Here is a 13160-nt window from a genome sequence, read left to right as displayed (position 1 = left end):
AGTAAGCAATTATTCAAAGGCTTGATAGGTGTCTCTTTCTGGAGATGTGACTCAAATGGAAAAAAACACTTGATTTCTTCAATGCTAACCTAAAATGCCAAAGATGAATGCACCAATATAGAAGCTAAAGGCATCATAATCATATATATTTCTGCAAAACACATTTTTTAATGTCTTCTGTAGAAAATCTTTCTGCGTTGTTTCTTTTTTGGGGGGGCATTTAGTCACGAGTTCATTCAGCAAATATGTATGTAGTTCTTAGTGCAAGCCAGTCACCATTCTCTATATTGGTGATATATAGTCATAAACAAGCCATTAAAAGCCCTTGTCCTAATTCCAATGAGGAATACATTATACAAACAAAGAAAAATGATTTCAGGTAGTAGTAAGTAGTCTTAAGAACAATAGACTGGGTGTGGTGGCTCACACCTGTAATCCCCGCACTTTGGGAGACCAAGGCGGGCAGATCATGAGATCAGGAGTTCGACACCAGGCCGACCAACATGGAGTAACCCCATCTCTTTTAAAAATACAAAAATTAGCTGGGCCTGGTGGCATGCTCTTGTGATCCCAACTACTCAGAAGACTGAGGCAGGAGAACCACTTGAACCTGGGAGGCGGAGGTTGCAGTAAGCTGAGATCGTACCAATGCACTGCAGCTTGGGTGACAGAGCAAGACTCCGTCTCAAAAAAAAAAAAAAGAGTTGGAGTGCTTTGGATAGGGTTAACTGGAAATAATTAACTGGTTAATTTCAGGGTCCAGTGATAAGACATCAGCCTCTATGAAGACCCATGGGAGGACGAGTTCAGGCAGAGAGCAGCAAGCATCAAAGAGCATGTGTGACGGCTGGCAAGGAGGCCAGCACAGTGGAGGGCAGGGCACAGGCTGGATTGTGGAATAAGACGTAAGGCTGAGAAATCTGCAGGACCACATGCATAGGGTTTCATGGGCCACGTTGAGAAGGTGAGATTTGTTTCTTGTTGCAATAGGGAACTATTGGGAAATTTCAATCAGAGGTAAATCACATGGTCCATACTTTAAAAATCCCTTTTGGATGCTACAAAAATAACTTCTGGAAGTCGGAACAAAAATGGTGGCAAGCATTTTACTTTTGAGTCTATTGTAATTACCCACAAAAGAGATCAGTATGACTGTAGCTAGGGTCTGTCATCAACTAGCTGAGTTACTAGCAAGTAATTTTACCTCTATCTATGCCTTTGTTTTCTCATCTGCAAAGTGAAAATAAAGGTATTTGCCTCATAGGGTTGTTGTAGAGACTAAATAAACTAGAACATAAAAAAAAGCATGAATCTGCCTCAAATATTTTAAATGCTCAATTCCGGATGTTTTTATTAGTATCATGAGTGTAAATATACACAATGGCTTTAGTAGTCGGATTTATTGCAATTCTCAGTTTCTATGATTGTGTGTGCATATCAGGTATTTTACTTTTCCAACTCTGCTTTTCATTCTTTTATTTTTATTTTTTTTACTGTGTGAATCAGTATAGGTTAAGCTATGCTGTAGTCATGAACATGCCCCGCACTAAATCTCTGTGGCTTGACACAATAGAGGTTTCTTTACTACATCACAACTTGATGAAGAGCTGAGAGTCCTCCTTCTTTCTTCTCACTCTGCATTTGAAAACTAAGGCTTTTGTCCTATGGGAGAAATTGTGTAGTAAACTGAAGATCTTACTCCAATGCTGAGTTGTTCCTTTATTGTTATCATTTCCTACAGATTTTTAAGAGTGTCTCAGAATGTTCTTTTTTATCTGTAAGGCTCATGTTATTTCATGATATTTCCAGCACATTGGGAAGTATCAAGGTATGCCAGGCACGGTGGCTCACGCCTGTAATCCCAGCACTTTGGGAGGTTGAGGCGGGCAGATCAACTGAGGTCAAGAGTTCAAGACCAGCCTGGCCAACATGGTGAAACCCCGTCTCTACTAAAAATAAAAAATTAGCTGGGTGTGGTGGCACACGCCTGTAGTCCCAGCTACTCAGGAGGCTGAGGCAGGAGAATCGCTTGAACCCGGGAGGCGGAGGTTGCAGTGAGCCGAGATTGTGCCACTGTACTCCAGCCTGGGAGAGAGCATGAGACTCCAAAAAAAAAAAAAAAGAAGGAAGGAAGGAAAGAAAAAGAAAGAGAAAGAAAGAAAGAGGGAGGGAGGGAGGAAGGAAGGAAGGAAGGAAGGAAGGAAAAGAAAGAAAGGAAGGAAGGAAGGAAAAGAAAGAAAGGAAGGAAGGAAGGAAAAGGAAGGAAGGAAGGAAGGAAGGAAGGAAGGAAGGAAGGAAGGAAAAGGAAGGAAGGAAGGAAGGAAGGAAAAGAAAGAAAGGAAGGAAGGAAGGAAAAGAAAGAAAGGAAGGAAGGAAGGAAAAGGAAGGAAGGAAGGAAGGAAGGAAGGAAGGAAGGAAGGAAGAAAGGAAGAAAGAATCAAGGTCTGGGAGCCTTTGTGAAGGAGGATGTTCGGGACAGGAGCTGTGCAGGGTCTCAGGTGTCCGGAGCCTGCAGCCCACATTTTGCTCAGTCACCGTGTGACTCTAAATGTCATTTAACCTTACTGGGATTCTTCACTAAGGTTCTTAAGAAAAAATTATACAATAAAATAAAAAGTATTTTTATATTCTACAAAAATTCACACAATGCCAAAAGAATCATGTAAGTTAATCACGTTGTCCATCTCTTTGTCTAACCATGAAGGATCCCCATGGTACATTCTAGAGAGCTTTGTCTAATCCAGCTTGAAATGATCCCCTCAAAGTGACTTTTATCATTTGTTTTGAGAGGCAGTACCATTAATCTTTTCTGTTTCTCCCTCTCTCTTTTTGGCTCACTTCAATTCAATAGGCAGGGAGAAGAGAACATTGAACAACATTATAAAAATGTTAATTTCTAATGTCACAGACTAGCCCTTAATCACGCTATTAGACATATGTTCTGAATTAATGATCCTGACCAGCAAGCGGGAAGACGAAGATTGACTTTGATGAATGCCTGCCGTTATTTTCCAAGATGGATGAAGTTGTTTTTCTTTCTGACTAAATGTTTTCTCAGAAATGATATTCTATGTAGAAAGAAAGAGCATATAAAACACTTTCTTTTGTTGGCAGAATCTTCTTTTCTAAATCAGCATTTCAATGGTGTGTATTTTGTTCATACAGTGAGACATGTAACTGCAATTGCTGGTAATCTCTTAGCCTTATAACTTTGGTGGCCTCTTCTTGTAGATTTATTTTTTAAGCCCCCAGTGCTTAACTACAAGCAATGAAATAAAGCATGTTTAGTATGTACAGAAATCTCATTATTCCAAACAGTCATTTCCTAAAGACGACTGCAGTGAAAAACAGATCTCCTTTTCTTTGTGATCCTTACCTACACAAATTCTTTCTCCATGGCGCACTTTGTCGAAGTCCTCCTCAACACCGAGCCTCTGAGCCTCTGCTCAAATGCCACCATTTGCATAAAACTGTTCCCACAACCCCCGGTGAGAAGTCATAGTTTCTTACTCTGGGCTTTTCTAGAATTTTATTAACTGCTCTCTTTGGCACTGATCTCATTCTGACTTTCATTACTCTTAGCTGTGTGTGGGGCCTCCTTCCTCTAAGTGTTATGAGCTCTTTTAGGGTAGCAAAAGTTCATTAAAGTTTTTATCACTGACATATTACACCATGACCTTTCACAGCATACAGTTAAACCATTGAATGTAATATATGAAATTCACATCATTATATTTAAGTATATAATTTGTGAATTATATTTTTAATTTATACATGAATTTGTAATTTTATACAATATAAATGTAATAGTTAATTTACATATAATTAATTATATATATGTGTGTATACACATACACACACACACACAACTTTCAATTTTGCATCATCCCATGGGCAGAGGCTGTGAGAAAGCTGTACAAGATCTGGTTTCATTAGGTTACAGTTAAATGACCAGTTGTGAGAATAGTTCCTTCAAAGTTCTCTGAAGAGTTTTTAACTGAATGCATGAGTAAGTGGCATCGAGACTTAAAAAGATGAGGCAGGACCATTACCATCATGGAAAACTGCTATCTATATTGCAGTGACAGCCAAGCACCGTGTTTGAAGGAGACAAAGGCATGGAAGTCAGCGTACACAGCCAGTCACTGGGGCTGGGTTGGGATAGACTCCAGGTGAACCCAGATTAGGTTTATGTAAATCACATGTGGGAGGGAAGAAGGGCGCCTGGGAAAGACACTAGGGGTTTCTAACCATATTACAAACATCTTGAAATTAGAGCCATCATTGGTCTTTCTATGTACTTCTTTATAACCCCTACAGAATTTATTTTCACGTGATTTATATCTAATTTGTATTTTGTCAGTTATTGTTGCAAAAACGTTATATAACCGGTTGCCAAAGCTTAGTGACATACAACGTACAGTCCTTATTCTCACGCTCACTTCTCTGTGCATCCACTGGGTAACTGTGCTTCCTGAGTTACATTCTGGGGCCGTGACTGGAGAGGTCATGACCTCCTGGGGCGTGTTCCCAGGGTCATGTCAAGGAAGCTCTGGAAGGGCAAGTGGAAACATGCATGCCTCTTGAGGTCTACACTCGAACTGAACCATTATCATTTCTGCACACATTCCATGGAGCTACACAAGTAGCAAGGCCAAGCCTCACATCAGGTGGGGCGGGGAGTTTACTCCACCCATAAACCCACTGCCACAAAGATTTGCTCATCTTTTACTCCTACAACTTCAAATATTGTATGAATAAAAGAAATGAGGACTAAAACTCTTCGTGTTGGCATACTGAGTTTGTCAGAATCTAAGGCTATGAGAATACATTACATCTAAACTTAGAAAAATGTAAAGGAAAACGATAACCACAATGACAGCAGCTCAACAGAGCACTGTCTGTATACATCTATGAAACTTTCTAGCTCCATTCTGATATTGTCTGGAGTTTTTCTTGGACTGTTCATAGCAATGGGAAGAGGCCAGATGCTCTTGGCCGTAGCTGTAGTTACCACCAGGAAGCTATTGTGTTTACTGCTTTCCAGTTGTCAAGACTTTAATTGAAATAATTGAAAGATTACAGAGAGATCTCCAGTTTGAATTATGTTCAACAGCTTGCAATGATTAAGCCATACAATTGTGCAACTCACGTGTATGAATTCTCCTCAGTTTCTTACATTATAAAAATCATCATTTGAACTAAGCATGTACAAATTAGATATATGTTTAGGTCTTCTATAAAACATATATATTTTCTCTATCTTTGAACCATTTCTCTGCATATAATACATACCTATTCTACATGAGGAAACTTTAGAGTCAGGATAGTGTGGTTATTCACTTATTAGCAAAATCCCTAGACTTGATCTGCTGGAATGATTTAAATTCAAGTCTAATACTTTTATGAAACAGTTCATAAAGGAGTCTATATGGACTGAAATCTCTGATTTAACAAATGAGGATGCAATATTGCTTCCCGCTTTTACTTTCTCTACCTCCTCCTCCTCCTTATTCTCTCTCTTTCTTTCTGTCACACATACGTTCCCTCCCCAAACTTACGTTCTCTTTATGAGACCTTCTAGAGTATGCAATTTTATTTTTTGTTTCTGTCTTTTTGTGACTCAATTGAGATAATTCTTCTCCAAGTTTATGATGCATTATCCTGTTTAGGATAATTAGAAAAATGGAAACCTGAGGCTGGCAATCTAAATTGGAGGTAAAACACACCTAGAAATTTCTGCAGTGGATAAACAGTGCAGATATTTGGACTTTACGTCTACCCTGATTAAGAGGGGAAGAGGCTCACTGTGTTGAAATGACTGAGGGAAGTTCACTGGCAAGGAGTTTTATAGACAGACCTAAGACAACCTACCCTTATGCGGTCTGCTCTGCCAAATGGGTTAAATAGTAGTTTTGCAAACTTTTTTCTTTTGTTTGTTGAATACTCTAACTACTTTAAAATTGGGGAAGAATTTAGGTCCATAAAAATACTTCGAGTAAAAACTCAGAAAGACACTGAACATTTGAAAAGAAGGCAGCTACAGGGCTTAAACTGTGCCTCTCAATTTGCATGTTGTCTGCAACAAAGCAAAACACACTCATGGTTGTCTCCTTGAAACTTGGGGTAGGGAGATCCTGAAAAGGTTCCAGCACTCAACGTTGACACTGCATTGTGCTATAGTATTATTATGGTGTGGCAGTGTGTAAGATCACCTTCTGTGATCACTTACTGTGTACACTCTGAAACAAATACTTTCTTAGGAGGATTTATATGTGTATACATATATATTGAATATATTATACACACACAGACACACACACATACACACACGTAATTTGAGTTTTCCCATACCTTGTTTAAATGCATGAGGTCATATGACAATAATATTTGCATAGACATAATGTAAACTCATGCAATTCCTCAGTCGTATTTTTTATATCCTGCTTACAGAGGACTTTGCCAACTCTCTAAGAGCTTTGAGGCTGCTGCTGGGAGTTCCTGGAGGAGTCTCTCATCAGGTCCCAGTCCTCTTGCTTTCTTAGTCTTGGCTCTTTCGTGGACGTCCTTGCATTGCATGGCTGCTGGGGATGTGTATAAAAACTCTGACTTCCTAGCCAAGGAGCTGGCCTCACAAATCCCCAGAGCCCCAGGCCCTGGAAGCACAGTGCATAACGCAGACCTCTACTGTGGAGAAATATCTATGTCACATGCAGGCAGCTGGAGGGTAGACACAATTTGTCCCCATTTGCTTCTTGTCAAAGCAAAGTGCCTTCCTGGTTGTCAAAGCAAAATTGTGGAACCTCCGTAAGCTCTGCTCACCAGATTTCATAGAGTTCTTTGTTTATCAGAAGCATCAGAATAGGTTTATATTTGGATCAATAATCCCATTTGGTGGAAGAAATAGAGATTTCAGAGATTTAAAATATTGACCCATTAAGAGATACTAAGTGTCTGCTTAGCTTTTGAATAACATGTCTGTGTTAGGGGGAAATGTGTTGTGAGTTCTGCCTCCACAGCAAAGAAGTCAGAATTTAAATCCCCAATCTCCTTTCCAGCTGGGACTCAAACATGCAACTTGTGCTTTATCCATCAGCCCTACCTGTGAGATGCTCTGATGGGAAGATAACCCCAGGAAGCAGGCTCCATGTGAACCTTCTTTTTTGCAGACACAGGGGCGGCAGAAACACATCTTTGGGGAGACAGGGTTGCAGCTCGAGATACTTGCAGGGAGGTGTTGGTGGTTCAGACAGCATGTTGACTGAATTGGTCTCTAGGCGTTCGGCATTCAGGGGCAGCCAGCTGGGCAGGGTTTTATATTTATGATTCTGTGGCAGTCCAGCATCTTCATAATAAATACCTTTTGCCTTGGAACAGGCAGAGGGAATTCTTAGCTTCTATTCAAGAACCTGATCAACTAAGTTCTATTTTATCTGTTTTATGCTACCCATTTTTTTTTCCTGTTAAACCTTCCTATCAGAGCATTTGCAACATTTTGCAAAGTGCAGTTTAAAAACCTAGCCATAGATTCTAAAAAATGCCCTGATTTGTTCTTTATGTTGTTCGTTTCCTTTGTCTGCAATGAGATTTTCCAGATGACCACAAGTGACTTACCCGCGGCCTACAAGTTTTGTTCAGGATATCTTTTCATCAAAGTCTTTCCTGATTTGTGTGGTTTAAAATTGCAGTACACCCTTCTTCACAGCACACTTGCTCTCCTTAGCCTGTTTTGTATTTTCCCTGTATGATATGATTTGGCTATGTCCCCACCCAAATCTCATCCTGAATTGTAGCTCCCATGATTCCCATGTGTTGTGGGAGGGACCTGGTGGGAGATAATTGAATCATGGGGGCAATTTGCCCCATGCTGTTCTCGTGGTAGTGAATAAGTCTTACAAGATCTGAGGATTTCATAAGAGGTTTCCCCTTTCACTTGGCACTCCATTCTCTCTCGTCCACCACCATATAAGACGTGTCTTTTGCCTTTCACCGTGACTGTGAGGCCTTCCTAGTCAGACGGAATTGTGAGTCCATTAATCCTCTTTTTCTTTGTAAATTACCTAGTCTTAGGTGTGCTTTTCTCAGCAGCATGAAAATCGACTACTACAACATACCTCTTATCCCTTTCTAAATACTAAATTATTTAAATGTTATTATTGCTATTTCCTCCTAATTACAATGTAACGACAGGGAGGGCATGTTTTGTTTGTTTCTTCATTTTGGTATGTTTTCTTACGTGATTTATTCCAAGTGCCTAGAAGCATGTCTGAAACAGTATAAATCTTTAGTAAATGTTTGTTGAATGAATGCATATTTTTTAAAATGAAATCTTTATAATTGTGCTTTGTTCCTTCACTTTTGAAAGAACCTCCTGTCGGGAAAGAAAAAATTCAATTTCTGCAATGGCCAAAATTTGCAGCCCAGGATGTGTTTTTTCTTCCTGACTACATGGTTAGGGTCAAGACTTCAGGCAAGTCAAACCCCTGTTTGATCCTCAGTAGCTTCAGTTGCTATAATCTCTCCAGTACTCCACAGGGACCAAGACATAAAGATGGGGCATCTAGAGGGAAAATTTAACAATACTCCTCCCGTTTTCATATGTACATATATAATTTTTTGTTCTCTCCCTTTTTCTTCTTGTTTGTTGAGAGTCAATTGGTTAAAACATTTTTTAACCTTTAAACTTCTCAATCTTTAAGCCAGACATTAGGAGAGAGACATTAGAGGCCAAAGTGGTGCAAGATGTTGATGGATTCAAAACAGAATTAAGAGTTGGGCTGCTAATGGAACTTCTAGGGAGTGAAAATACCAAATAAGAATTGGTAAATCTACTAGAAGCAACACATCCACCGGAAGTTGCACACAAATTGGCTGTTCAGAGCTTATACCATTAGTAATGATGCAATTATTGTGCTTATAGCCTTTCCGGTAGTTCATAAACAAAGTAACTCTTGCTGACATGGGATTTGACTGTGTAGTCTGGATTCTAGAGTCTGAGAGGAGAGGCCTGGGCTGCTGGAAGGAGGGAGAGTTTGAGAGATTTCTTTCCATTTTTGGACCCAAGGACGACACTGACAAATGTATTCAAATACAAAATGCTTCACCCTCATGCTGGCTGGACTCATGCTTCGATGACCCACCAAAGCTTACTCCAGTCCTGAATGTGCTCCATGCTCCTGCCAGTCCTCTAGGCCATGTATGCTTGACTCACCTGAGCAGGGATTTAGGAAGAAAGCAATTCATGTGTAGTATTGTACAGTGATTTATAGTTATTTGAAACTCAAGAAAATGAATTCATATTGTTTATAACTTTTCTTTAAAAGAACACACTAGTTAACAGACATCTCTAGTTGAAACTCCAGCTTTAAAGACGACATAGGAATTGAACTTACTTTAGGCAGAGTGTGGAGTGCCACGTTGGGATGACTGCAGTCCTCCAGGCCCTCTGCTTCATGAATCAGCACCCCTAAAATGCTGTTGCTTTTCAAAGTATCTTCTATATGTTTTACTCATGACCTTCAGATTATTGAAAGCTCTAGGTTGCCGGGTCTCTTCCTACTTACCTCAGTGGCTTTCATAGGGATGTTAGCCTGGAGCCAAGTAAGAGAAAATTGTTGTTATTTATATAGAGAGATTAATTGTGATTTTTATGTTTGCACATAAAAATATGCATATAAACTAGAATCTTGATTAGGCAAAATTTCATCCTAGTAACATCCTCAGATAATTCCTATTAGTCTGCTGTAAAATTGTAAATGATATAAAGTGGCCCTTAATAAATATTTCTTTCATTTTTTAAATAAGCACATGTTAAGCACCTGTTATATATCACACACAAATAAGACAATTACCGGCCGGGCGTGGTGGCTCATGCCTGTAATCCCAGCACTTTGGGAGGCCGAGGCGGGCAGATCATGAAGTCAGGAGATCAAGACCATTCTGACTAACACAGTGAAACCCTGTCTCTACTAAAATTACAAAAAAAGTAGCCAGGTGTGGTGGCAGGCAACTGTAGTCCCAGCTACTCGGGAGGCTGAGGCAGGAGAATGGCGTAAATCCGAGAGGCAGAGCTTGCAGTGAGCCAAGATCACACCACTGCACTCCAGTCTGGGCGACAGAGTGAGACTCTGTCTCAAAAAAAAAAAAAAAAGGCAATTACCAAAGGAAGCCCAGGCCTCACATCCTTCAGTCTAAAAGTGTATAACATTTCCATCTCTACCTATCTTGTTTTGGATACAGTATCACTTTCAGAATGATAATTCTAAGCTAATGAAATAGTCTCAATCATAAATATCCAAAAAGTTTCACTAAATTACATTTTTTAAAGGAAAAAAATTGAGAAGGACAAGACTCAAAAATAGTTTCTAGTTAGATATACAGACTGGAAATCACAGGTTGCATACCAGCGTTATTTGGGTTAAATATAACCTTCACAAGGGTTTGTTCAGGCCCACACATTATCAGCCTTCACAGTGCTTTTATTTATTTTTTCTCCCAAATCTTTCAGCTTGGAATGTATGACTTCTTTTTAAAAAACAAAATCAGAAGATATGGTAAATGTGGGGCTACTATTATGAGAGAAATCAATGGGAGACAGTCAGTATCAGCTCTCTTACACGGCCAACCTCTTGTTCACCCGAGTCTCTGACTTCCTCATTGTCTACCCAGAACTGAGAACAGAGGTCAGGCTAATCTTTGCCCTGGTGTTCTCATTTTCTCTTTGGTAGTTGTAAAAGAAAGTTACTATTTTTAAAAATTCATATATTAAAAATTTTGGTCTAAATTCTGACCGAATTTACTCAGTTGTGCCTTATCTGGTAAGAATGTAATTTTGCGACACTGCCTCTCAACATTGCCATTCATCAATATTTGACTATATAAACATTTCGATGAAAATGTTGTTTATATGTGTACATATATGGGTGTGCATAGGTGTATAAATACAAATTTAAATATATAGAAAGAGTGAGAAAGAAAGACAGAGACAGAAAAAGAAAGAACAGAAAAATGAGATGACGAAACAAAGAAATGAAGAAAGCAAGCACAGGGAAAGGGGGAAGTGAGGGAGGGAAGAAGACAGGAAGGGAAGGAGATTATCTATATACATCTATTCTCCAAGATATTTTCAGCTCAGTTTCTGTGCCATCCCCTGTGTTACTTCAGGCTTGCCCTGCCCTGACTGGTGGAATATCTTGTCTTCCAGATGGAACACCATTTACCTGGTGGATTGGGCGGTCCAATGAAAGGCACCCTTACTGGGGAGGTTCTCCTCCTGGGGTCCAGCAGTGTGAGTGTGGCCTAGACGAGAGCTGCCTGGACATTCAGCACTTTTGCAATTGCGACGCTGACAAGGATGAATGGTAATGAGAATCTCCATCTTTCTGCAATTATAGAGAAAGCGCATTAATTGATGTATAAAATTTCCCCAAGACAGAAGGACATGGATGAGAAGCTCAATACAAACTGGAGTGCCCCGATGGTGACCTTTTTTTTAACTTTGAAAATGGTCAATTCTAGTATTTTCAGTATAACTGATGTTTGTCACATAGAAGCATGTGGTCATACCATCAGCTTCTTTTTGTTGTTGTCTTGCTCTGTCACCAGGCTAGAGTGCAGTGTCGTGATCTCAGCTCACGGCAACCTCCACCTCCCAGGTTCAAGAGATTTTCCTGCCTCAGTCTCCCGAGTAGCTGGGAGTACAGGCACGCACCACCATGCCCAGCTCTTTTTTTTTTTCTTTTCTTGTATTTTTAGTTGAGACGGGGTTTCACCATGTTGGCCGGGATGGTCTCGATCTCTTGACCTCGTGATCCACCTGACTCAGCTTCCCAACGTGCTGGGATTACAGGTGTGAGCCACTGCACCCGGCCTCCATCAGTTTCTTATATTCAGAGCTTCCCATTTCAAACAAGGAATGACATGTAATATTGAGCTTTGCAATTGAGTCAGGATATTAATGATATGTGGACTATAGGTTTTGGGGGGAGAGAGTGAGAGAGACAGGGATGTGGGGTTATATAGGCTGTTTCTTCACGCTCCCATTGATGTTTCAATCACCCACCTTCCCTTTTGCTACCAATGAACACATACAAAGGAAATGTATATTTATTGAGCATCTATTAAATTTCATATAATTGTCTTACTTTTGCTTGATAATGTTGAGTAGTATCTATTGCAGAGATGTTAAATAATTTTCCCAGTGTCAAACATGTCGGTCAAGTGATAGATACAGAATTAGAAATCAGCTGTTTCTGCAGCCAGGGTTTCTCTTAGTCTCCCACACCAACTTACTTCTGTAAAACGAATTTAGTTTGAAGCTTCCATGCCCATTACATTTATTCTTCTTTTATCCTCCAGGTGAGCTGCTAGTTTTTTACTGTATTGATTACAAAAATATGTACAGAACATTTCCAAATACACTTTTTCTTTGACTGAATTTAAAGCATTCTTTGGTTTTGGCTTAGCAATTTTGCTTACTTCGTCAAATGCTGCTCAATTTTAATTAAAAATTCTTATGTTAAGCTGGTCTCAATCCCCAAATTTCCCTTTAATATCTTTCCTCACTCCTCAAACTGTTAACCACAAGGACTGCTTCACATAAAATATAAGGTTAAGCTAAAATCTCAGTTCAGCAAGGAAAGGACCAGGCATTTGTCTTCATTGGACCCCAGGAGATGGGAATTATCTCTTCAGAGTACCCTAGGGCTGCTTAGGCACCAGGGCAGGTTACCTGAGTGCCTTCTCCTAAACTCAAGCTGGCCGAAGTTACATGGTAATGAATCTTGCTCTTCATGTAGGTGAAATTAGATATAGGTAACCACAGGTAGAATGGGCTTCTGCATTCCTTGAGCCCCCACTTTATCCTCCAGTGAATTCCATCTCATTATTGCAGATGCCTACAACCAACTATGATTTGTATCCCGGGTGGAGGCCATGACTCTTTAAACATTATCCCTCTCAAGACCTACAGAAGACATTCAGTGGTAATTAGTTGAACACATTAATTTAGACCATCTTTAAAGAAGAGAATTATCACAAGATGGCACCTACGAGCTTGGGAGGTGTGTTGAAGTGTTAGATGGTTGTGCTGCCATAAAACATATTCAGAACGTCTGCTCCCAGTCGCTTGGATTCACTCATTCCTTTGATTTATAAGTTTA

The 13160-nt window shown here is 39.8% G+C and overlaps 1 protein-coding gene across 1 annotated transcript in view; it reads left to right on the top strand.

Annotated features, from left to right (window-relative positions):
• The window catches only part of CNTNAP5 (contactin associated protein-like 5), a 951880-nt gene that overhangs the window by 751775 nt on the left and 186945 nt on the right, over nucleotides 1-13160 (top strand). The window contains exon 14 of the mRNA XM_011983413.1: nucleotides 11204-11360. Within this exon, the coding sequence (XP_011838803.1) occupies nucleotides 11204-11360 (157 nt within the window). The remainder of the gene's footprint in view (nucleotides 1-11203; nucleotides 11361-13160) is intronic.

This window comes from Mandrillus leucophaeus, unplaced genomic scaffold (assembly GCF_000951045.1).
Source record: "Mandrillus leucophaeus isolate KB7577 unplaced genomic scaffold, Mleu.le_1.0 Scaffold25, whole genome shotgun sequence".
NCBI classification, from domain to species: domain Eukaryota; kingdom Metazoa; phylum Chordata; class Mammalia; order Primates; family Cercopithecidae; genus Mandrillus; species Mandrillus leucophaeus.
Note: the sequence above shows the minus strand (reverse complement) of the source record. Positions and strands in the feature narration are given on the sequence as shown.